This window comes from Oncorhynchus mykiss, chromosome 22 (genome assembly GCF_013265735.2).
Source record: "Oncorhynchus mykiss isolate Arlee chromosome 22, USDA_OmykA_1.1, whole genome shotgun sequence".
Lineage (NCBI taxonomy): Eukaryota > Metazoa > Chordata > Actinopteri > Salmoniformes > Salmonidae > Oncorhynchus > Oncorhynchus mykiss.
In genome coordinates this window covers 735,740-763,039 of record NC_048586.1, presented here as the reverse complement: position 1 = coordinate 763,039, position 27,300 = coordinate 735,740, and the positions used below count along the sequence as shown (strand labels likewise).

Genomic DNA, 27,300 nt, shown 5'->3' with positions numbered 1-27,300 from the left:
ACACAAGTCAAAGCCATCCCACCTGTCAACAAGTAGCAACATATGATAGATACGTCTAGTAAGTATTTGATATGGGGAAAATGGAAATCTGAAGAGAACATCTATTTTGGCCCAGTGTGGTGAAAGGAGAATGTTTTTTGTAAAGGTGGAGAGAGCGAGAGGGAGCTCAGGAGAAGACAAACAATTGTTTAAACATCACTGCCCTCGTTAAATGTATTCATTGAAGGAGGCACAGCTGAGATTGTGTATTAATGATCAGCACATAATACCTCATCCTACTTTTAGATCTATATTTCCTCATTTGAGTATACACTCAGGCCTGCAGTGGCAACTAAACGCTTATAACACCAAGACAATATTCTGGGAAAGATGACCAATCTTTCAAGGTCATTCCAGAATGTTCCACCGTGTCTAACTAAATTCATGTAATTATTCCACAAACTCCTACAACATGCAGTATATGAGTGCATGTTATTGGTAAAGGCATCATTCTTACACCTACTCATTTAAGGGTTTGTATTTTCTACAATGTAGAATAAAAGTGAAGAGTTCAAAACTATGAAATACCACATATGAAATCATGTAGTAACCAAAAAAGTATAAAATTATATTTTATATTTGAGATTCTTCAAATAGCCACCATTTGCCTGTGACACCTTTGCACACTCTTGGCATTCTCTCAACCATCTTCATGAGGTAGTCACCTGGAATGCCTTTCAATTAACAGGTGTGCATTCTTAAGTAAATTTGTGGAATTTCTTTCCTTTCTCAATGCATTTGAGCAATCAGTTGTGATGTGACAAGGTAGCAGTGGTATACAGAAGATATCCCTGTTTGGTAAAAGACCAAGTCCATATTATGGCAAGAACAGCTCAAATAAGCAAAGAGAAACGACAGTCCATCATTACTTTAAGACATGAAGGTCAGTCAATCCGGAAAATGTCAAGAACTTTCAAAGTTTCTTCAAGTGCGGTCGCAAAAACCATCAAGCGCTATGATGAAACTGGCTCTCATGAGGATCGACAGAGGAAAGGAAGACCCAGAGTTACCTCTTTGGAGGTTATTAGAGTTACCAGCCCAAATAAATGCTTCACAGTTCAAGTAACAGACACATCTCAACATCAACTGTTCAGAGGAGACTCTGAATCAGGCCTTCATGGTTGAATTGCTGCAAAGAAACCACTACTAAAGGACACCAATAAGAAGAAGAGACTTTTATGGTGTGGGAGTGCTTTGTTTGTGACACTGTCTGTGATTTATTTAGAATTCACACTTAACCATCATGGCTACCACAGCATTCTGCAGCGATATGCCATCCCATCTGGTTTTCCCTTAGTGGGACTATCAGTTTTTTTAACAGAACAATGATCCAACACACCTCCAGGCTGTGTAAGGGCTATTTTGCAAAGAAGGATGGAGTGCGACATCAAATGACCTGGCCTCCACAATCCCCCAACCTCAACCCAATTGAGATGGTTTAGGATGAGTCAGACTGTAGAGGTGAAGGAAAAGCAGCCAACAAGTGCTCAGCATATGTGGAAACTCCTTCAAGACTGTTGGAAAAGAATGCCAAGAGTGTGCAAAGCTGTCAAGGCAAAGGGTGGCTATTTCAAGAATCTGAAATATAAAATATATTTTGATTTGTTTAACACTTTTTTGGTTACTACATGATTCCATATGTGTGTTATTTCATTGTTTTGATGTCTTCACTATTATTCTACAATGTAGAAAATAGTAAAAAATAAAGAGAAACCCTTGAATGAGTAGGTTTCCTAAAAACTTTTGACCTGTAGTGTATGTCTATTAGTGGCGTGATAACATGGTGTCTTAACACAGCATTTAGGTCACACACGGGCCCCAATACACAGGGGACCAGAGGCAGGAGGAGCTAAACTCACAAATAGGACACTTTCTCAGAATTTAGTCCTTTCTCTTTCTCTCGCTCTATAATCTGCAGCTAACCACGTTTACACTAGCCTTCCTGGCCATCCGTTAGAGGATTTAACTGTGTCACATGGGTTTTTCCAAGATGAACGTTTCTAAACTGGTCTCTAGCATGCATTTAATCTCCACAGGACCTCACCAAGTGGAAGAACCGTCGCAAGAGCGTCAACTCTGATATTGTGAAGAAGAAAGAGGAGAGGGAGCAGATTGAGCAGACCACAGAGAGCAGCGGAGGAGGGAGCGGTGGTTTCCTGAGGTCCAACCGGAGGTAAGAGTGACACCTGAGGATAGGTAGACACCAGGGTCAATACGTTCATTAGGGCACTCAATGTAAAAAACCTGCGGAAAACAAATGACGGTTTCTTACTGGATGTGTTGAGTTGATCCCTCCATGTTCAGGCAGTCCCTCCCTGTTCTTCCATTTGGTGCATTATGAACATGACAGTGGGGACAGGTCGATACCACACCTAGGTCTGGACATGAAACAGTTCCTTTTTTAAAATCCATGTGCTGCAGGAAACTACATTGTTAATGTGACAAAACTGTCTGCCAAGGTGATGCCAATTACCACGTTGATTAGCAATCATCTAACAATAACCTATGTAATTAAAGGTGGCAGATAGCCTAGTGGTTAAGAGCATTGGGCCAGCAACCGAAAAGTCACTGGTTCACAATCCTCAAGGTGTTAATGAAATATGTCCGTGACGGTGCAGTTTTGGTTTGCCTGGTACAAGGGCAAACTCCAAGCCAAAATCAAGCACAACTTGAATACTTTCAAGGATTTGACATGTATTTGACCCTGCTCTAGTACAGTACCTATTAGGTTTACTATACTGAGGAAAGGGCGCACACTACAAATGGCAAGGTGCAGATTGACTGAATGTAAGAAGGAATCCTCACAATGACTGAAAAATATGCTGCTAGAGTAGACACCCTCAAGGACAAATCCTGCCTGTTTATAGTTACTATGCTCTCTTTATTCTTTTAACACACAGATACCAAATTACATTTGGACTAGCCATGCTCCTACAAGGAACACGTCCTTCCATTTTTACAGACAATTAGAAACATAATTCATTGGTTGTAGATGTTTAACTACGTTTTAAGTATTTTGTCATCGTAATTCTCATCAGTATTTTTAGACGTGCGTTTTCACTCTCACTCAAAACTGTCCTCTTACTGTATATGTACTGATTGCACCAACAAACATGTGTCGATGAAAATGCAGGCACAGATACAGGGCCATACAAAGTTTTGTGTTGTACACAGACTTTTGTGGAGACTTTTGCCCTGAGAGACTGTTAGTCAGTAATTGTCTCTCTGCTAAGTGTGAAAGTGTAGTATAATCGTGGCTTTAATCCTGCCTCCCCTCTACCCCCTCTTTGTTTTATTTTGCCCTGTGTCCCTTTCAACCTTCATCCACCTTTCACTTTTCACCTATTTTTTACCCATCCTCACTTCCTCTCTCTCTCTCTCTCTCTCTCTCTCTCTCTCTCTCTCTCTCTCACGCATTATACCTCGTAATCCCTTTCCCCTCTCTCCCCTTCTCCTCTCTCTCCCTCCCTCTCTTCCCTCTCTCCTTCACTGTCCTCCCTTTTTCCTCCATCCCTCTCTCTCTTCCATTCCCACAGCTCCATCGGCAGTCGTCTCAACTCCCTCGCCGCCCTGGACCAGGACGTGTTTGAAGACTCCGCTCCGGTCCGCCAAACCCGTACCCTCCCCCCCAGGAGCTACACCATCGACAATCCATACACCCCCGTTGAGCGTCCCAGTCCCACACCCCCCTCCGTGCCCCACCCGAGAGAGGAGAACCCCGCCCCCACCACGGCAACCGACAGGGCCTACTCACCCTCCAGGGGTGACATGAGCAACAGTAGTGACCGTCCCTCCGGTTCAGGTAGCGACATCACAAACAACACTACCACCATCGGTCGTACCTCCAACTACAACCGCTACGTTCCGACACCCTCGGAGAGAGCCCCGACCCCCTCGGAGAGAGCCCCGACCCCCTCGGAGAGAGCCCCGACCCCCTCGGAGAGAGGCCCGACCCCCTCGGAGAGAGCCCCAAGCCCGGCCTTGCGGTACACCAGCGCAGCCAAGATGGAGGAGACCTCCAGCACCACCACCACCCCCAGCTTCCTCCCAAAACTACCCGAGCCCAGGCGCCCGTGGTCAGGCAAGGTGGCTGAAGAAGTGACCACTTCCACTGATGGTGGTTCTCTGTACAAACTACAGCCACTGTACAACTCGGTGGCAATGGAGCAAAAGCCTGTGCCTCCCAGTGTGTCTCGGGTTTCTGCCTCTCTCCCCAGGAGCTACATGAAATCGGATAGTGCTCGCCTCACCTCTGGCATCACGCCACGGCCCTTCGGGAGCCAGTCCACCTGCGTCGCATCGCTGCCACGCGCCTACACCGTGAGTACTGTAGTATACTGTAATATTACCACACCTTCCAGTTTTGTCTGTGTGTGTAGTTGCTTGTTACATCAAGACTGCTCTCGGCAGAAATAGCTTTTTAGGACATCTAGACTAGAGGAGTTGGGTGATATACTTCAATGGCTGTGTACTGGGTCATGTTCATTAGGACACGCAACATAAAACAAATGTTGCAACAAAAAACAAAAATGTCAGTTTCTTATTAGAGTCCAGATAATCGTTCCCTGTTTGTCTGTTTTCCTCCATTTGGTGCATAATGAACATGACCTAAGACTGTAAGAAAGTTGTGTTGTTTGTTGCATTGTGGTCTATTTCCAATGTAGTAGTTGCTCACACCAACTAGCCTGATCTGTGTACCTTAGGGGAGTAACAGTTCACCAAACCCACGGTTCGGTACGTTTTGCGGTTTTGGGGTCACGGTTCAGTTTTGGTACACCTTAAAATTAACTGCCATTCACAATGTTCCTTGCATTGTCTTTTGTGACCGGATTGTTATGTTGGGCCTCACAGGTATCCACTCTGATGCTGCATTTGTAACCATGTGGGAGGGCGGAATTGACCAGTTGTGAAGTCATAAATACCAGACGGATGCATTCATGTTATTTGAACTCGTTGAGAAAAGCAGATTGATTAATGGCCAACAAGCTGTGTCAACCACAAACTAAACGTACAGCTATCAGGCTTGTAAACAAATGATAGAATTTAAAAAAACACATTAACACCACAACTGCTAAAGCAGGCATTTAGACTGCTCTGGAATGTAAAAAAACACATTATCACTACAACTGCTAAAGCAGGCATTTAGACTGCTCGGGAGTGTAAAAAAACACATTAACACTACAACTGCTAAAGCAGGCATTTAGACTGCTCTGGAATGTAAAAAAACACATTATCACTACAACTGCTAAAGCAGGCATTTAGACTGCTCTGGAATGTAAAAAGACACATTATCACTACAACTGCTAAAGCAGGCATTTAGACTGCTCTGGAATGTAAAAAAACAGATTATCACTACAACTGCTAAAGCAGGCATTTAGACTGCTCTGGAATGTAAAAAGACACATTATCACTACAACTGCTAAAGCAGGCATTTTGACTGCTCGGGAGTGTAAAAAGACACATTATCACTACAACTGCTAAAGCAGGCATTTAGACTGCTCAGGAATGTAAAAAAAAACACATTATCACTACAACTGCTAAAGCAGGCATTTAGACTGCTCGGGAATGTAAAAAAACACATTATCACTACAACTGCTAAAGCAGGCATTTAGACTGCTCGAGAATGTAAAAAAACACATTAACACCACAACTGCTAAAGCAGGCATTTAGACTGTTAATAATGTGTTGTTGCATTTACCTGTCAAATGCTGTTCTAGAGGCCGTTTCCTTAGTCGCACTGAGGAAACAGTATAGATGAGTTTCCCACTAGTAATTACCAGTTTGAGGGCTGTTGAAGTGGATTTTTCCCAGTCGTATGTGTTAAATTCCCACTTCCCACTAGGTTACAAACACACCATCACCCTGCATTCTTCAGTGCCAGATGCACACTTGTGACTCTCATAAAAGGGAGGTGTCTAGCATGGTACTCCGGGCTAATGTGATGGGGTGTCACTGTTAAAGATCCAATGCAGATGTTTTTATCTCTATATCAAATCAATTATGGGTAACAATTAAGTACCTTACTGTGATTTGTTTTAAAGTAAAATGGTTAAAATATATATATATATAATAGGGCAATTTCTCAAGCAATAATTTTTCCAGGATTGTCTTTTCTGAGTGGGAAGGGGAAAACTGTAAACTAGCTTTCATTGGCATAGCGGTTTCTTATTGGTCTAACTAATTTACCACCTGGTGATGTCACCAGACAGGCCAAATCCCGTCAAAACAGGCAGAAATTTCAGGGGGTCTTTTAAAACAGGTCTTCTACTAAAAGGACATTAACATAATTTTCACAATTTCACAGTATTATTTCAAACGCATAGTGTGGAAATATATATAAAGCACAGGGAAATCATGTTTTTGACTGCAATGGGCCTTTGAGTAAGCGCAACAATTCATTGAAAACTTTGGCTTGCTTATATAGAGCGAGTACTACCTGTTTGCTGAAGTGGCTGCACAGGGGACGTTTGTAAAGTGTCTGGAGCACTTCCACCAGGCGCATATCCCCGGCTATAAACCAAAGACTGTAACAAATGTACAAAATAGCTCTTGTAATGTCTTTGGCCTGGTCAGTTTCTTTGCATTTCCGTCTTGCTCCAGTATACTGGGGTGATGTCAGTGTAGATGTGTCAACATACTTGAGGTGCCATTCTTGTTGAGCGTGGGGATATACTGTCAATGTTTAATCCACAAGTCTGTCCATAGCCATTGTAATCTACTGCGCCTCACAAAAGGACAGTTTAAAATGCACCAATTAAGATTACAATTTTGATTAAACGTGCACATAGGCTCTAACCGGTGCGTCAACCTAATTAACATAATACAACATTCTCACACACTCCGTCAGTTAAAAAATGTATTAAAAAAAATAATTGTACCTTTATTTAACTAGGCAAGTCAGTTAAGAACAAATTCTTATTTACAATGACAGCCTACCGGGGAACAGTGGGTTAACTGCCTCGTTCAGGGGCAGAACAAGAAATGTTTACTTTTCAGCTTCCGGGGATTCGATCCAGTATTCGGTTACTGGCCCAACGCGCTAACCACTAGGCTACCTGCCGCTCTGACAGTTTATGCTAGAGATATACATTTTTTGCAGGGATGCATCTCAATCCACCGCATCTGCCAATGTCGCACTTCCACATCTGCGGTGAAAGGTGGCAGAGCTAGAGCGGTGTTTGTCAGACCATGAAATATCCCGAAAATTGGTCTCAATGCAAAAATGACTGTAGCATCCGAACGGTTTGGCCTACAAACTATTATGACCACTCTATGGAAATGGGAGACTCTCATAAACACAAGGCCGTTTTTCCTCACCCAAAAGTGTCACGGGACTCGTCTGAAGGTAACCTTTGGGAAGTATTCAGGCCACTTGACTTTTTCCACATTTTGTTACGTTACAGCCTTAATTAATCTACACACGATACCCCATAATGACAAAGCGAAACAGGTTTTTAGACATTTTTGCAAATGAATTAACTCCCTAGTCATTGCCTATGACAACCATACCCATAGCATGATACAGCCACCACCATGCTTGAAAACATGAAGAGTGATGTTGGATTTGCCCAACACTTTGAATTCAGGCCACATTTTCTGCAGTTTTACTTTTTAGTGCCTTGTTGCGAACAGGATGCATGTTTGGGAATATTTGTATTCTGTACAGACTTCCTTCTTCTCACTCTGTCATTTATGTTAGTATTGTGGAGTAACTACAATGTTGTTGATCCATCCTCAGTTTTCTCCTTTCACAGCCATTAAACTCTAACTGTCAGTCACCAATGGCCTCATGGTGAAATACTTGAGTGGTTTGCTTTCTCTCGGGCAACTGAGTTAGGAAGGCTGCCTGTGTCTTTATTATTTTATTTACCTTTATTTAACCAGGTAGGCAAGTTGAGAACAAGTTCTCATTTACAATTGCGACCTGGCCAAGATAAAGCAAAGCAGTTCGACAGATACAACAACACAGAGTTACACATGGAGTAAAACAAACATACAGTCAATAATAAAGTATAAACAAGTCTATATACAATGTGAGCAAATGAGGTGAGAAGGGAGGTAAAGGCAAAAAAAGGCCTTGGTGGCAAGGTAAATACAATATAGAAAGTAAAACACTGGAATGGTAGTTTTGCAATGGAAGAATGTGCAAAGTAGAAATAAAAATAATGGGGTGCAAAGGAGCAAAATAAATAAATTAATTAAATACAGTTGGGAAAGAGGTAGTTGATAGGGCTAAATTATATGTGGGCTATGTACAGGTGCAGTAATCTGTGAGCTGCTCTGACAGTTGGTGCTTAAAGCTAGTGAGGGAGATAAGTGTTTCCAGTTTCAGAGATTTTTGTAGTTCGTTCCAGTCATTGGCAGCAGAGAACTGGAAAGAGAGGCGGCCAAAGAAATAATTGGTTTTGGGGGTGACTAGAGAGATATACCTGCTGGAGCGTGTGCTACAGGTGGGAGATGCTATGGTGACCAGCGAGCTGAGATAAGGGGGGACTTTACCTAGCAGGGTCTTGTAGATGACATGGAGCCAGTGGGTTTGGCGACGAGTATGAAGCGAGGGCCAGCCAACGAGAGCGTACAGGTCGCAATGGTGGGTAGTGTATGGGGCTTTGGTGACAAAACGGATTGCACTGTGATAGACTGCATCCAGTTTGTTGAGTAGGGTATTGGAGGCTATTTTGTAAATTACATCGCCAAAGTCGAGGATTGGTAGGATGGTCAGTTTTACAAGGGTATGTTTGGCAGCATGAGTGAAGGATGCTTTGTTGCGAAATAGGAAGCCAATTCTAGATTTAACTTTGGATTGGAGATGTTTGATATGGGTCTGGAAGGAGAGTTTACAGTCTAACCAGACACCTAAGTATTTGTAGTTGTCCACGTATTCTAAGTCAGAGCCGTCCAGAGTAGTGATGTTGGACAGGCGGGTAGGTGCAGGTAGTGATCGGTTGAAGAGCATGCATTTAGTTTTACTTGTATTTAAGAGCAGTTGGAGGCCACGGAAGGAGAGTTGTATGGCATTGAAGCTTGCCTGGAGGGTTGTTAACACAGTGTCCAAAGAAGGGCCGGAAGTATACAGAATGGTGTCGTCTGCGTAGAGGTGGATCAGAGACTCACCAGCAGCAAGAGCGACCTCATTGATGTATACAGAGAAGAGAGTCGGTCCAAGAATTGAACCCTGTGGCACCCCCACTTTGTAGTGACTGGTTATATTGATACCCCATCCGAAGTGTAATTAGTAACTTCACCGTGCTCAAAGGGATATTCAATGTCAGCTTTTTCTTTTGACCCATTTACCAATTTGTGCCCTCCTTTGCGAGGCATTGGAAAACTTTGGTGTTTGTGGTTGAGTCTAGGTTTATAATTCACTGCTCAACTGAGAGACCTTACAGATAATTGTATGTGTGTGGTACAGAGATGAAATAGTCATTCAAAAACCATTTTAAACACTATTATTGCACACAGAATGAGTCTATGCAACTTATGTGACTTCTTAAGCAATGTTTTATTCCTGAACGTACAGTATTTAGGCTTTCCATAACACAGGGATTGAATGCTTATTGACTGTAGACAACTTTTCATTTTGAATTAATTTGTAAAAAAACTCTAAAAACACAATTCCCCTTTGACGTTATGGGGTATTGCAGGCCAGTGACACAAAATGTCAATGTAATATATTTTTTAAAGGCTGTAAAACAACAAAATGTCAAAGGTCTGAAGGAAGGATCTGTAAATATAGGCTCCTTGTTAACCATATAAATATTGACTCCTCAGAAAAGTGTGAACGGCGAGATGGATGTCACCAAGAAGTCGTCGGCCCCCAGCCGCTATAGCCAGGTCATGACCTCCGAGGACGAGGCACGTTCCCACTCCAACTCTGCCAACAGCAGTGGAGGAGAGGAAGAGGAGGAGGAGGAAGAAGAAAAGAGAGAGTCGGTAAGGGGAGTGAACCCCACACTGGTCCCTACCCTGGCCCCCTCTCCTGTCCCTCCTCAGGCCAGGAGTCCTTTCACTGCACTCCAGCCCCCGAAAGTGGCCTCCTCAGCCCCGGTCAGTCCTGTACCTGCAAAGGACACAAACCAGGTAGGCTTAAAAAACACTGAACTGAACTAAACTTAAACAACTTAAACCAAATATAAAGTATGTCGAAAAGATGATGGCCTATATCTTTTTTTATAATAGAATCTTTGAGAACACCAAAATAAACCTAAACAGAATAAAGCCAAACAATTCCCAAAACAATGAATTTAACAGTATTGTTTTTTTATTAAGTTTGAGCAAAATTACACAGCATTAGCCATGGCAAAATGCATAGACTTGCTGGAAATTATAGTTAAAACTGCTAAATGTTCTCTCAGCTACATGGCGGAATATGTAGAATTTCTGGAAATTGGCTTAAAGTTTGATGTTTTAAACATCAAGATCGGGGGCCTATAAAATGTTCAAACTAATTAATCCGCGCTGACTGCGCCCATTGCCACGCCACTAGCCAGGAAAAAACCTGATTAGGCAGATAAGTATTTTTCAGAGCAAACTTGAGTGAGTGACTACGATTTACACTGGATACTGCATGCATACTGTACTATGTAGTAGTGATGGGGGGGGGGGGGGGGTAGTTACGTATCAACATATTATTTTTGACAATATATTGTATTGTTTTGGCAATATCGTGAAGTCTCTGGCAATTCCCAGCCCTTCTATGCAGCTAGTGCGAGAGACAGTAGGAGTGATGCTTGCCATTGTCAGACTGCAATTAATAATTCATAGTGAAGACCAAATGTTATCCGTTCCCTGGCTTGGAACACAGCCTAACATTCTTAATGTGTGTGTTTGTGTGTTGTGTAGGAGAGCTACGCAGACATGCGGATCAGTCTCAACCAGAAGCCCAACAGCAGTCGAGACTTTGGCTTCCAGACTGAGTGGGACTCCACTGGAGCACACGTCACCTCCATCCAATCAGGTAAACACACACACACACACACACACACACACACACACACACACACACACACACACACACACACACACACACAGTAAACACACACGGTAATCACAAAGTAACAACTTCCACATTATATACTTCAGTATTTACTGTAGTGTTTTTGCAGACATGACTGAAGTATCTTTAGAATTCACTATGGGGTTTTGCGGACATGACTAGTGTGTTGTAGTAGCACCTGCTGATTAGGGTTAGCTAAAATGGCAGACCAGACTATGCCAGTTACTGTTTAATGAGGGGAACACCTCAACCAGAACATAAGACACCGGTTCATGACAGACCACCTATTGAGTTGGGTCAACAGTTCTGAGCAATGCAATGGACCAGACAACACCTTCCAAACATATACATTTTTTATTACAATTGTAACATTAGACAGGTTATAGGTCCATAAAAGGGACACCGCACACAGAAAGATATAAAGAACAAGCAAAGTTTAAAAAAGCTTAAAGGATTAGGTTTGCTTGTTTGACAGATAAATGACATGCATTAACAAGTACACCAAAATGACTTCTCAGATCAGTCACACTGGATAGTACTGTTGTATTTCAGAAAGCTTTCAGAGATTCAGCTGACCTAGTTCACAAGATGACAAAAACAGTGACAGACAATACTGTACTTCCGAGGGTAGGAAATAAAGAACAGTTAACCACTGTATTTGCATAAACAATATATATTTTAGAAATACATATTACTTTACTTAAAGACAGACTTTCACATGAGTACAGTAGACAGGGAAGAGGTAGGGGATCTTCATGAGGGGGAATGGAGTCTACGACATTAAAAAGGGCACTTACAACAAAAAAAGGAATGTACAGTAATATCAGGCAAGTAACTATTCAGATTTTGGGTAATTTTACAACATGGCATTCAACAGCTAGGCTACCCTGCCGCCCCAAATGTACTTATAACATCCAGTGCAGTTGGGGCAGAGTGTGAGTGAATGTATCAATGTCCTCTGTTTTTAGTCTATGCAGTATAATGGACTGACTAGTTCAAATGTGTGTGATATGAGAATGTATGTGTATGTGATCCTTTTAATGTAAGGTGATGCCAAATAAAAATGTCCATCCTGGATGGACAGTTTTATTCTATTCTACATGACAGATTTGATACCATTGATTTGATTCTATTCCAGCCATTACAATGAGCCCTGTATTTCAGTCAGAACACTGCTGGTGTTCTTCAGTTCGTGAGCTAGTAGGACCCGATGGGACCAAGTAACAGAGCGTGTGACAGGCCTTATGTAGGGCAGCCTCTATCTGGGTCAGATCTGCTGGCCCTGTCTCTCTCTAGCCTATATATATGTACTAAGGAATCACTTGGCTATCGCTGCACCACTGAAAAAGGTACTGATGCCACTCTGTGCACAAAATGGTGGAATCGCTGTTTCTAGTTATGGTAACGGTGATGTTCGCATTCATGCTTATACTGTAGGTTAGGTTTGCCCTAATTTGCTATGGGAGTAGCTGTCACCTGTTGTCATACCACCCCATCAGTGCAGATGAGGGAAGGAGACAAGAAGCAGAAGCCACTTTAAATAATTGAGATGGTTTATTGCAATCACTGCCTTGTCCTATCTCGGGCATGTCTTTTATAAAAAAATATATAATGTAAATTAATGTATTGAATATTCTAAACATACAATATACTTGCAGTGAAGCCGCTCAACAACTACATCCTACCAGTCATCCAACAGATTCCCATTCAGAGCCACACACAGAAGCATCCAGGGTCAAATGCCCTGCTCAAGGGCACGTTGACCGATCTACCACCAGGCCAAAAAATGTGAACCCGAACCCTCCAAGATCCCCCCACAGTTCCCCAATAGCTGTCCCTCAACCATTCGAGACCCCTCCCACTGTCCCCCACCCCCCCCCCCCACTAAGAAAAATCTAAAATACAGTTAATTCCATTCCCCACCCTCAAGAACCCCCCCCCCCCCCCCCAATACACCAACAACCAAGAGAATGAACTAAAGAGAAAAAAAGGAAAAGACAGAATAAAACATCAATGGAAAAACATTATAAAACAAAATAATACATTTAAATCAAAGGACATCAAGGACAACTAAAATCATAACAGCAATGCCAACTGTATATGTTTGTGTGCATGTCGGGCACTATTACATGTATGTGTGTGTTCTTGTATGTGTTTAATTGAATGAGAGTGTGTGTATATGCATGTGTACAAACACCTGCACGGCTTCAGCCTCAGGCAAACTGGCATTAGTTGTAAAAACACTGCCCCTCAGTGTCACTCAAACGTACTTTTATGTTATGTTTTATTTAGACTTTATTTTTACTTTTATCTTTGACCATCATTCTATCTCCCACACAGCAACTCCAATTCCACATACCAACCCTCAGCTTCCCTCAGCCCATCCCACCTATCTCTGCTGGCCACCCACTTTGGGTTTTTACACAACACATATCTTTCAACTATGCTGTGATGTTTAGGAAACAATTTCAATCTATCTAATTTAATAGAATCCACAGGTTGCAAGTTGAAGATGAATACTTTTACTAAGAGTATTAGTATATAAGTAATTCACTGACCTGGTCTCTCCAGATCTCCTAACAGTACTATTTCTAGGGTCAATTTTAGATCAATGCTATGCATTTTCAGCCATGTCTGAACCTGAGACCAGAAACAGGCTACCTGAGGGCAATACCAAAATAAATGGTCTATTGATTCTGTATCCTCACAACAAAATCTGCAGAGCTTCGATGATTTTAAGCCCCAAATATTCAACATTTTGTTGAAAAAATTCTATAAAATAATTTTAGCTGAAAAGCACTAAGTCTTGAATCTGAAGCATTGTTTTATATATCAATTACCATGGAATCGGTACATCAAAAATCTCTTCCCAACTATTTTGCAATCTGTATGGTACAGTTGTCAACATCCTGGTCCTCAAATGAAACTGGTATACTTTCCTATTTATGCTATTTTTATTCCTCTGCCAGTTTTGATCCTTTATAATGGGCAGACAGACCAGTTCCCTACCTCCTCCCGCTGCCATCTGCCTCTTCCATTTTTGGGGTAATGCTGTAATCAATTGGTTGTACTCTTGGATTGCGCAGACCTTTCAGTACAATTCTGATAACTCCATGAAGGACATAACTCTACCATTCCAATATACAATATAATTTATTAAGAACAAAATACCCTTTAAAACATCTTTCCCATAAACACATGTGTTTTATCAACCAACACATTTGAGTTCAGCCATAATATTTGTTGTAATATTTGTTCTATCTTTTCAGGGGGTGAAATTGAAATTGTAGCCAGCTCTGCAATGCTTGTTTGAAAAAGAGAGATACTTTGAAAAAAGTATCATTTTCAGTTAATTGAAAATGAGACATGGCAATCTGCACAAATGCAAAAAGGCCATTTTTAAACAATGGATGAGCTTTTCTTAGCAATCTACTTGAGAACCATTTAGAGTTCAAATAAAACCTTTGAATGAGTGAAGCTTTTAGAGAGAGCTTTAGTGCTTTTATATTTAATAATCTCAACCCACCCAATTCATATTCATTATATAGATAGGCATGTTTTATTATGTCTGGTTTAGCGTCCCAGATAAAGCTAAATATTCTTTGCTCAAAAATTTGAAAAACAAATAATCAGGAGTAGGCAGCGCCATAAGTAAGTGAGAAAACTGAGATATGACTAAGTAGTTAATCAGGGCAATTTTTCCATAAATAGACCTCTCTCTCCATGGTTGCAGGATCTTGTCTATTTTTACAAGTTTTTTATTGAAATTCATTGTGGAGAGCTTATTTATATATTTTGTGAAATGAATACTGAGTATGTCTACTTCACCATCAGCCCATTTTATAGGTAAACTGCAGAGACATGTAAAAGTTGTATTTTTTAAAGATCCAATACGTAATATTGTACACTTATCATAATTAGGTTTTAATCCAGAGAGTACAGTAAAGTTATCTAGATCTTCAATGAGACATTGCAGGGATCTAGCTTGCGGACTTAATATAAAACTTGAGTCATCGGCACACATGGACACTGTTCTTAAGCCTTGGATTTCTAATCCTCTAATGTTGTTATCTGATTTTAGTAGCTAGCATTTCGATGGCCATAACGAATAGACATGGTGACAGCGGACACCCTTGTTTAACTCCTCTTGACAATTCAAAACTCTCTGAGAAGTAGCCGTTATTTACTATATTACACTTGGGGTTGCTATACATTATTTTTACCCATTTTATGAGAATTACCGAAATTGAAAAAATCCAGGCATTTATAAATGAAATCCAGTCTTACTTTATCAAATGCCTTTCAAAATCCGCTATAAATACCATTCCTGGCTTCTTATATTTTACATGATGTTTTATTATTTCTAGTACTCGTCGTATATTATCTCCAATGTATCGTCCATGTAAAAAAACCTGTCTGATCAGGATGAACACAACCTGGTAAAACCCTTTTAATTCTGAGTGCTATGCATTTTGCTAGTATTTTTGCATCACAACATTGAAGTGTAAGGGGCCTCCAGTTTTTTAGATAGACTGGGTCTTTATATTTACCATCTGGGTCTTGTTTTAATAATAGAGAAATCAGACCTTCCTGCTGAGTACCTGACAGACTACCATTTCTATAGGAGTAGTTAAAACAATCTAGCAAAAAATACTTGATATACCTCTCCCGGTATGCCATCAAGCCCTGGTGAAAGGATTTAATAACCTTAATTGCCTCAAAAAGTTATTCCTCTGTAATTTGGCCTTCGCACTGATCTTTCTGTACATTTGTTAATTTTCCATTTTTTATATTATTTGGAAAGGAATTCCTTACCATAATCTTCCTTCAGTGGGAGAGGATGAGACGGAAAAGAGAACATCTGCCTTAAAATATTATTCGGAGAATCATAGATGACTCCGTCTTTAGTAACGAGTTTCTGCAAATTATTTTCTCGGGCATGTCTTTCTATTGTGACATCTTACCCTTATCTTGAACTCTACATTGCTACTCTGACACATGTCCTCTATCTCACCCCTTGTGCCCTCCACATTACATTATCTATATCAGAACCCTGTCTATCTGACCTCTCTGTCCATCTCTGTGCCCCCCAGGCAGCCCAGCGGAGCTGTGCCAACTGCAGGTGGGAGACGAGGTGCTGGCGGTGAGCGGGCACAGGGTGGCAGAGATGAGCTACGGCGAGTGGAAGAGCAGCACAGAGCAGGCCCTGCAGCAGGGCAGCCTCACCATGGACATACGTCGCCACGGCAGGAACAGTGAGTAGACGACTGGAGAGAGAGAGTGTGCGGGCATGTGTGTGCGTGCGTGCAAATGTCTGTGTGTGGTTGTTTGAGGCACGTCGAGAATTTGTATTTTTAGTGTCAGTGTTGTTTTTGTTTGTTGTGTTGGTAAACTATTGTGACACATTGAATTGGTCAGTAAATTGTTGTGCTCAATTATTTCATGGCAGTTTAATTATAATTTCATTGTCTCAATAGTTTTCTAGTCTATTCTGGGATCAAATCAAGTTTATTGATCACGTACACAGATTTGTTGGTGTTATAGCAGGTGCAGCAAAATGCTTGTTACTAGCTCCAATAGCACAGTAGAATGTCTAGCAAATACAATACAAATACATAATCTAAAAATCTGATCAAGAAATGTCAAAACGAGTCCTATTAACAATTCAAAGTAGATATATTAGAGTGAGCAGTGTCAGAGTCCAGAATATAAATATGTGGTGTGTATAGACAGTATATCATTTGGAAAAGAAAAGGGTATGCCCAGTAATAGGTATAGTAGAATGAGCTATCTCAAGAATACAGTATATACATCCACAGTGATTAAACAACAGTATATTAACAGTATATGAAGTCACCAGTGTTCAATGTCTCTACAGTATATACATGGGGCATTAGTCTCAAGGTGCAGGACAGAGTACCGGGCAGGTAGCCATTAGTGATGGCTGTTCAACAGTCTGATGGCCTGGTGATAGAAGCTGTTTCTCAGTCCCGGCTCTGATGCACCTGTACCGTCTCTGTCTGCTAGATGGTAGCAGAGTGAACAGACCGTGGCTTGGGTGGCTGAGGTCCTTAAGGATAACCTTTTAGTTAGTGATATGGGAGCTCAGTTTTGACTGTCTGTCTGTTTTACTTTTCGTCTGCCTGTATCTCTGTATTTCTGTTTCTTTCTTCCCTTCTCTGTCTGTTTGTGTATGTTTGTTTCTGAATGTTTATCTCTGTCTGTTTCTGTCTTCCCTCTGTTCTCCTGTGTGCATTCCTTATGTGGTGCCTACCTTATGGAGAGTTAACCCAACCTCTGGTACAGGGTCCACCTTATGGAGAGTTAACCCAAACTCTGGTACAGGGTCCACCTTATGGAGAGTTAACCCAAACTCTGGTACAGAGCCCACCTTATGGAGAGTTAACCCAAACTCTGGTACAGGGCCCACCTTATGGAGAGTTAAACCAAACTCTGGTACAGGGCCCACCTTATGGAGAGTTAACCCAAACTCTGGTACAGGGTCCACCTTATAGAGAGTTAACACCAACTCTGGTACAGGGTCCACCTTATGGAGAGTTAACCCAAACTCTGGTACAGGGTCCACCTTGTGGAGAGTTAACCCAAACTCTGGTACAGGGTCCACCTTATGGAGAGTTAACCCAAACTCTGGTACAGGGTCCACTTTATGGAGAGTTAACCCAAACTCTGGTACAGGGTCCATCTTATGGAGAGTTAACCCAAACTCTGGTACAGGGTCCACCTTATGGAGAGTTAACCCACACTCTGGTACAGGGCCCACCTTATGGAGAGTTAACCCAAACTCTAGCACAGGGCCTAATGTGTCCAGACTTGGTCTATTTACAGTATGTTTTCCCCAACAGGCTTACACATGCTATTATAACACGATTACACCACCAAAACATTAATCAGTCTATTACGTTGCATAATAGACACTTTTGCAGGAGAGCGTGTAAACCTGTTGGTAAATCTTAGGGGTTTGTAGATTGTGCATGGGTTGGGAAGGTGGTTTCTAAATCCTCCCGCTGTTCTTGTGAATAACAAAACAATCTTATTGTCCCTTCCAAGCTGTAGCGTCTGTACTTTGTCCTATAGTTGTATAGTAGTACTTTTAAAGTACCTTTCCTAATACTGTGCTTTCACGCACACACACATACTCTCTCTTACACACATACATTGTCTTTCACTCTCTCTCACACACACCCCCCTTTGATTCTTTGCCATTGTCATGTGTCTGCGATGTTCAGACTGGGACAGAGACCTACCTTCCCTGCCGTGCAAAAGCCATAAGACCATCAATCTGACCAGTATGAATCATCATCCAACATTTATAGGTTCCCCCAACACAGCCACTGTTAACTCAACCTCCAGCTTGGCTTTCACATCTCAGGGATCCATAGAAACCACCAAGGAAATCGGCATCCAACAAATCATTGTGAGTTTTACACGAAGACCTCATGGTGTTGATAGTGTTCTAGTGTTTCTTGTTAGCTTTCTACTCACAAATACCCAGATAAGATATTGCATTATCACAAAGTTGCAAATATGTTGTGAAACGGTTGGTAAGGGCATTGATATAGGACATTCCTTCATCTTGTTGCAGGATGTGGCATCCATTGGAATGAATGGAGGTTCCCGTGACAAGACGGTGACCATGAAAAACAAAGGTAAAGAGCATAGAGCAGAGATACTAACCAGAGTGTTTATGACTAGCCTTTATTAACATCAACAAGCTTGAGAAAGAAATGACAACATTCTCTCTTTGGGAGTGTATGTGTTTTTGATGGTGAAATGCTCCTTGCTCAATTATGTACTGATGATATTATGATGTTCTGTTTGCTTGTAATGTTGGATATGTTTGTGTGAGCATTTTGGAAAGAGCTGGCCTGAGCTTATATAAGTTTGTTTTTATTTTGAATGTGACGACGTAATCCTAATGAAATTGTCATGTTTTCAGTGGGGGATGATGTAGATTTTGATAGATGTTACCCATGCCATGATACTGTAGAAGCTATTACTTCAATGTTTCTCTCCCAGCTCCTCCCTTACACTCTGTGTTCCTGTTCTGATTTCTCCATCTCTCACGTAGAGTCTGTAGAACCCATATCTTTGAAAAACTTAAAACGGAGGTCAGAGTTTTTTGAACAAGGTAAAAAAGGCCCTGACTGTGCCCTGGTATTGGTGACGGGTTATTATCAATAGTCTGTGTTACTATCAGGAGGCTGGGTGCTCTGGGCTTCCATCTCTTTCTCTCTATCCCAGTGGTTCTCCTATGGACCTACCTGGTATAAAGGTTTTTGGCTCAACTATGACTTAACCTAATCATTATGATCAATTGTTTTTTAAATTTAGATGATTACGGGAAGGTTGAGAGAAAAAAGTTGAATACTCAGCAGTTCCCCAGGGCTCCGTGTTGGGCCCGCTGCTTTTTGGGCTTTTTGTTGTTTGTTTTTAGGTTGTCTTTGAAGCCAATGCCTTTTTCCGTCCCCCCCTTTTTCCGACTGCATGTTTGCATTGATGGCAACTTTGCATACTCTTGGCATTCTCTCAACCAGCTTCACCTGGAATGCTTTTCCAACAGTCTTTAAGGAGTTCCCATATATGCTGAGCACTTGTTGGCTGCTTTTCCTTCACTCTGCAGTTCAACTCATCCCAAACCATCTCAATTGGGTTCAGGTTGCGTGATTGTTGAGGCCAGGTCATCTGATGCAGCACTCAATCGCTCTCCTTCTTAGTCAAATAGCCCTTACACAGCCTGGAGGAGGGTTGGCTCGTTGTCCTGTTGAAAACAAATGATAGTCCCACTAAGCGCAAACCAGATGGGATGGCGTATCGCTGCAGAATGCTGTGGTAGCCATGCTGGTTAAGTGTGCCTTTAATTCTAAATAAATAACTGACAGTGTCACCAGCAAACCACCCTCACACCTCCTCCTCCATGCTTTATGGTGGGAACTACGTCTCACAAAGACATAGCGGTTGGAACCAAAAGTCTTGGACTCATCAGACCATAGGACAGATTTCCACCCTTCTAATGTCCATTGCTCGTTTTCTTGGCCCAAGTAAGTCTTCTTATTATTGGTGTCCTTTAATAGTTATTTCTTTGCAGAAATTTGACCATGAAGGCCTGATTTCACACAGTCTCCTCTGAACAGTTGATGTTGAGATGTGTCTGTTAATTGAACTCTGTGAAGCATTTATTTGGGCTGCAATTTCTGAGGCTGGTAACTCTAATGAACTTATCCTCTGCAGCAGAGGTAACTCTGGGTCTTCCTTTCCTGTGGCGGTCCTCATGAGAGCCAGTTTCATCATAGCGCTTGGTTTTACTTGAAGAAACTTTCAAAGTTCTTGACATTTTCTAAATTGACTGACCTTCATGACTTAAGATAATGATGGACTGTCGTTTCTCTTTGCTCATTTGAGCTGTTCTTGCCTTAATATGGACTTGGTCTTTTACCAAATAGGACTATCTTCTGTATACCAACCCTACCTTGTCACAACACAACTGATTGGCTCAAACACATTAAGAAGGAAAGAAATTCCACTATTTAACTTTTAACAAGGCACACCTGTTAATTGAAATGCATTCCAGGTGACTACCTCATGAAGCTTGTTGAGAGAATGCCAAGAGTGTGCAAAGCTGTCATCAAGGCAAAGGGTGGCTACTTTAAAGAATATCACGTAAAATATATTTTGATTTGTTTAACACCTTTTGGTTACTACATGATTCCATGTGAGTAGTTTCATAGTTTTGATGTCTTCACTATTATTCTACAGTGCAGAAAGCACTGAAACCCTTGAATGAGTAGGTGTCCAAACTTTTAACTGGTACTGAAAGTCCCAAATAATGTAATTTCCCCCTTTTTGTTTTTGCATACAATTTAGCCTATTTATTTGATACAGTCATATTTACTCCTTTAGCAAGGATGTCAATAATTTCAGACCTCACTGTACGTGCATATATGGCTCTTAAGCCTGAAAAGTTATACTATCACAAGTCTAACTCAGGTGCCATGTGTAGTCAGGTGTGTGGTACAGTATGTTGGTGTGATGTCCAGGTGTCACACATTGGCTCCCCTCCCACTCAACCTTGCATGCTGTGCTGTGCTATGCTGGTGCTCTTGTGTTTTTACTAATAGCCAATGCTTCTGCATGCATCAATATATCAACATGATTTTTGGTGACTTATTTAGATTTTTGTCTGCTATTCCTGTTTGCATCTTGTGCTTGTTGTGATCTGTTTAAAAATGATTTTATTTTCATGAGATGTTAATACACTTATCTAGTTAGTGTGATGTGCTTTGGTACCACACCAACAGTATGTTGGTACCTACCATGCAGTATGTTGGTACCTACTATTTGACAGAATATCAAAGACTGGTATTCTGTCAAATAGTATACTCCTTGTGGCATTATTGGCAACACTGGAGGTGAATTTAAAAAACACATTTTGTTTGCTTCAGGCTTGATTTTAAAACATCTCTAATTATAGCTGAGGGTTCAAGTTTAAACACCATTTAATAGTTTTAAAAGTTTAAACGCTAAAATCCTAGGTTCTGTGTCCGCTTTAGCAAACGTTCAGTTGTCTTGACAAACGTGGCAATGATGTAGTATTTTGGAATATAAAAACAGTGTACTTGACGTGGCAGCATACTGAATGATGTATAACACTCTGAGATATAACTGTAAACATTAGAGCTATTTGATTATGTTTATTCTTTTTTCAAGGAGGATCAGATTCTGCGATATCAGATGTAAGTAATACTATTTAAAATTTAAAAAAAATTGTTTTCTAAAACAAGTGGTTGGGGTTTTTGGGTTAGGGTAACCCTAACCCTCTCAACTGCGTTCTCAAGCATGACAGCTTCTTTGTGAGTGACATCTTTACTATGTGGAATAGTTATGGGTTATTTAACTACCACCCGAGGGGCAGGATCCGTTGCTCCCTTAAACCCCTTGATTGCCCAGTTACCTTGACTACAGGGCAGAGAATTCCCCAACCTTTGTGTCGTTGAGTGTTGTACAATGAACAATCTTGGATGATGATTATGATAACTTGAGTGGACTGAATCGTCTGCAGCTCACTTTGAAAAGGCTCACGGAAGGAATAACCTACTGTGGAACAGTTCAAGTACAAGTTTGTAATTCTCATCTTAGTCATAGAAACTGAAATACTGTACATGGGTAGCACGTTAATACATAAACGATGAAACAATGAAATAAAAAACAAGTGAAATGTATGAAAATATGTATAAGGGTTGGGGAAACCCAAATAGTTTTGTTGATTGAATGACTTGTATTCAAGCATCAGATAGGGGGAAAGAATGTTGTTATTAGTGTAATGGCAGGATAAGTTTGACCTATAAAGGCAATGTCTCTCTTCCGTCAGATGCCCGTTCCCTCCATCGCTCCCTCTAACCACTGGTCCTGGGACCTGGAGGAGGAGCGCCGGAGGCAGGAGAAGTGGCAGAAAGAGCAGGAGCGACTTCTACAGGTGAAACACTGTAGTGGGTGTTGGTGGTGGGGTTGTTTTGATGTGTATGTATGCACATGTGTGTGGGCTCATGTGTGTGGGCTCATGTGCATCTGTGTCCACAGTAGAACATTTGGTTCCACTTTACATTACATAGACCTTGCTTCAAAAGGTGTCCAACCTGACCCCTGCAGAGCAGCTGTAGACTAGAGGCCAAGGCTCGTTGTTCCTCCACCCTATATTCCCCGCAGGTCAAACGGCCTAATTTCTTAGTGAGACAGATAGATTTTCTGCCAAGCTTCTACCCAAGTTCACCTACTTTGGGGGACGTAGCTGGAGTATAGAGCTTGTAAAAACAAACTGAGCGGTTTGATGTGAAACATCTGGGATTGTTTCTGTTTTCATGGCCAGGAGTTAGGTAGACTCCTGTTAGTCTTGGAACTTATGTAATGTGTCTTGCTTGTCTTCCTATTGCCCTTTGTTGGGTTTTGGTAGACAAAAATATGGCAATTTCTTCCTTGTTAGGATTGCAGGGATGTCAGTTGTTGTATGAGCGAAGGCACTTTACCTACTGTGAAATTATACTGAAGAAAAATATAAACGCAACATGTAAAGTGTTGGTCCCATGTTTCATGAGCTGAAATAAAAGATCCCAGAAATGTTCTATAAGCACAAAAACCTTATTTCTCTCAAATTTTGTGCACAAATTTGTTAACACCCCTGTTAGTGAGCATTTCTCCTTTGCCAAGATAATCCATCCACCTGACAGGTGTGTCATATCAAGAAGCGGATTAAAAAGCATCATCATTACACAGGTATACCTTGTGCTGTGGACAATAAAAGGCCACTGTAAAACATGCAGTTTTCTCACCTCGCACAATGCGACAGATGTCTCAAGTTTTGAGGGAGTGCGCAATTGGCATGCTGACTGCAGGAATGTCCACCAGAGCTGTTGCCAGAGAATTTGTTAATTTCTCTACCATATGTCGCCTGCAACGTCGTTTTAGAGAATTTGGCAGTAGGTCCGCAGACCATGTGTAACCATGCCAGCCCAGGACCTCCACATCCGGCTTTTTCACCTGCGGGATCATCTGTGATCAGCCACCCGGACAGCTAATGAAACTGAGTAGTATTTCTGTCTGTAATAAAACCTTTTGTGGGGAGAAACTCATTCTGATTGGCTTGGTCTGGCTCCCCAGTGGGTGGGCCTGGCTTGGAAGTGCGTGGGCCTAGCCCCTCCCAGCCCACCCGTGGCTGTCCCCCTGCCCAGTCATGTGAAATCCATAGATTAGGGCCTAAGGAATTTATTTCAGTTGACAGATTTCCTTATATGAACGAACTGTAACTCAGTAAAATCTTTGAAATTGTTGCATTTATATTTATGTTCAGTGTATGTTTGTCACGAAAGCTAGGAGTGGTGGGTGTGGAGTCAGACGCAGAGAGCAAAGCTTCCAATGTAGACGTATTTATTCAGCTGGGTCTAGCCAACATACAGACACAAGGACCAATAAACAGTTAAGTCCCCCAAAACCAGGCAAATAACAAACAGCAAAAATACGTAAAAGCAAAACAAACTCTACCACTGACAGAGAGGAATAAGCCCTCACAAAATCAGGCGGGCCCTGGAAGGTTAAATCAAATGTATTGGTCACATACACATGGTTAGCAGATGTTAATGGTCACATACACATGGTTAGCAGATGTTATTGGTCACATACACATGGTTAGCAGATGTTAATGGTCACATACACATGGTTAGCAGATGTTAATGGTCACATACACATGGTTAGCAGATGTTATTGGTCACATACACATGGTTAGCAGATGTTATTGGTCACATACACATGGTTAGCAGATGTTATTGGTCACATACACATGGTTAGCAGATGTTAATGGTCACATACACATGGTTAGCAGATGTTAATGGTCACATACACATGGTTAGCAGATGTTATTGGTCACATACTCATGGTTAGCAGATGTTATTGGTCACATACACATGGTTAGCAGATGTTATTGGTCACATACACATGGTTAGCAGATGTTATTGGTCACATACACATGGTTAGCAGATGTTAATGGTCACATACACATGGTTAGCAGATGTTAATGGTCACATACACATGGTTAGCAGATGTTAATGGTCACATACACATGGTTAGCAGATGTTAATGGTCACATACACATGGTTAGCAGATGTTAATGGTCACATACACATGGTTAGCAGATGTTAATGGTCACATACACATGGTTAGCAGATGTTAATGGTCACATACACATGGTTAGCAGATGTTAATGGTCACATACACATGGTTAGCAGATGTTATTGGTCACATACACATGGTTAGCAGATGTTATTGGTCACATACACATGGTTAGCAGATGTTAATGGTCACATACACATGGTTAGCAGATGTTAATGGTCACATACACAGGGTTAGCAGATGTTAATGGTCACATACACATGGTTAGCAGATGTTAATGGTCACATACACATGGTTAGCAGATGTTAATGGTCACATACACAGGGTTAGCAGATGTTAATGGTCACATACACATGGTTAGCAGATGTTATTGGTCACATACACATGGTTAGCAGATGTTAATGGTCACATACACATGGTTAGCAGATGTTAATGGTCACATACACATGGTTAGCAGATGTTATTGGTCACATACACATGGTTAGCAGATGTTATTGGTCACATACACATGGTTAGCAGATGTTATTGGTCACATACACATGGTTAGCAGATGTTATTGGTCACATACACATGGTTAGCAGATGTTAATGGTCACATACACATGGTTAGCAGATGTTAATGGTCACATACACATGGTTAGCAGATGTTAATGGTCACATACACATGGTTAGCAGATGTTAATGGTCACATACACATGGTTAGCAGATGTTAATGGTCACATACACATGGTTAGCAGATGTTAATGGTCACATACACATGGTTAGCAGATGTTAATGGTCACATACACATGGTTAGCAGATGTTAATGGTCACATACACATGGTTAGCAGATGTTATTGGTCACATACACATGGTTAGCAGATGTTATTGGTCACATACACATGGTTAGCAGATGTTAATGGTCACATACACATGGTTAGCAGATGTTAATGGTCACATACACAGGGTTAGCAGATGTTAATGGTCACATACACATGGTTAGCAGATGTTAATGGTCACATACACATGGTTAGCAGATGTTAATGGTCACATACACATGGTTAGCAGATGTTAATGGTCACATACACAGGGTTAGCAGATGTTAATGGTCACATACACATGGTTAGCAGATGTTAATGGTCACATACACATGGTTAGCAGATGTTAATGGTCACATACACATGGTTAGCAGATGTTAATGGTCACATACACATGGTTAGCAGATGTTATTGGTCACATACACATGGTTAGCAGATGTTAATGGTCACATACACATGGTTAGCAGATGTTATTGGTCACATACACATGGTTAGCAGATGTTAATGGTCACATACACATGGTTAGCAGATGTTAATGGTCACATACACATGGTTAGCAGATGTTAATGGTCACATACACATGGTTAGCAGATGTTATGGGTCACATACACATGGTTAGCAGATGTTAATGGTCACATACACATGGTTAGCAGATGTTAATGGTCACATACACATGGTTAGCAGATGTTAATGGTCACATACACATGGTTAGCAGATGTTAATGGTCACATACACATGGTTAGCATATGTTAATGGTCACATACACATGGTTAGCAGATGTTAATGGTCACATACACATGGTTAGCAGATGTTAATGGTCACATACACATGGTTAGCAGATGTTAATGCGAGTGTAGCGAAATGCTTGCGCTTCTAGTTCCGACAATGCAGTAATAACCAACGAGTAATCTAACCTAACAATTCCAAAACTACTACCTTATACACACAAGTGTAAAGGGATAAAGAATATGTACATAAAGATATGAATGAGTGATGGTACAGAAGGCATAGGCAAGATGCAGTATATACATATTAGATGAGTAGTGTAGGGTATGTAAACAAAGTGGCATAGTTTAAAGTGGCTAGTGATACATGTATTACATAAAGATGCAGTAGATGATATAGAGTACAGTATATACATATACATATGAGATGGATAATGTAGGGTATGTAAACATTATATTAAGTAGCATTGTTTAAAGTGGCTAGTGATATATTTTACATCAATTTCCATCAATTCCCATTATTAAAGTGGCTGGAGTTGAGTCAGTGTGTTGGCAGCAACCACTCAATGTTAGTGGTGGCTCTTTAACAGTCTGATGGCCTTGAGATAGAAGCTGTTTTTCAGTCTCTCGGTCCCAGCTTTGATGCACCTGTACTGACCTCGCCTTCTGGATGATAGCGGGGTGAACAGGCAGTGGCTCGGGTGGTTGTTATCCTTGATGATCTTTATGGCCTTCCTGTGACATCGGGTGGTGTAGGTGTCCTGGAGGGCAGGTAGTTTGCCCCCTATGTGGATAGGGGGGTGCTCCCTCTGCTGTTTCCTGAAGTCCACAATCATCTCCTTAGTTTTGTTGACGTTGAGTGTGAGGTTATTTTCCTGACACCACACTCCGAGGGCCCTCACCTCCTCCCTGTAGGCAGTCTCGTCGTTGTTGGTAATCAAGCCTACCAGTGTAGTGTCGTCCGTAAACTTGATGATTGAGTTGGAGGCGTGCATGGCCACGCAGTCGTGGGTGAACAGGGAGTACAGGAGAGGGCTCAGAACGCACCCTTGTGGGGCCCCAGTGTTTAG

General features: G+C 41.4%; 1 protein-coding gene across 12 annotated transcripts in view; it reads left to right on the top strand.

The window, feature by feature from the left end:
* The window catches only part of LOC110501241 (LIM domain only protein 7), a 138,203-nt gene that overhangs the window by 90,219 nt on the left and 20,684 nt on the right, over positions 1 to 27,300 (top strand). For 9 of the 12 annotated variants that reach the window (XM_036959617.1, XM_036959619.1, XM_036959616.1 and 6 more), the window contains 10 exons: positions 2,076 to 2,212; positions 3,576 to 4,359; positions 9,811 to 10,119; positions 10,882 to 10,996; positions 16,129 to 16,290; positions 18,283 to 18,470; positions 18,639 to 18,702; positions 19,125 to 19,184; positions 21,761 to 21,786; positions 22,422 to 22,526. In XM_036959617.1, the coding sequence (XP_036815512.1) occupies positions 2,076 to 2,212; positions 3,576 to 4,359; positions 9,811 to 10,119; positions 10,882 to 10,996; positions 16,129 to 16,290; positions 18,283 to 18,470; positions 18,639 to 18,702; positions 19,125 to 19,184; positions 21,761 to 21,786; positions 22,422 to 22,526 (1,950 nt within the window). The remainder of the gene's footprint in view (positions 1 to 2,075; positions 2,213 to 3,575; positions 4,360 to 9,810; positions 10,120 to 10,881; positions 10,997 to 16,128; positions 16,291 to 18,282; positions 18,471 to 18,638; positions 18,703 to 19,124; positions 19,185 to 21,760; positions 21,787 to 22,421; positions 22,527 to 27,300) is intronic. The other 3 variants (XM_036959624.1, XM_036959623.1, XM_036959622.1) reach the window with 3 other exon arrangements.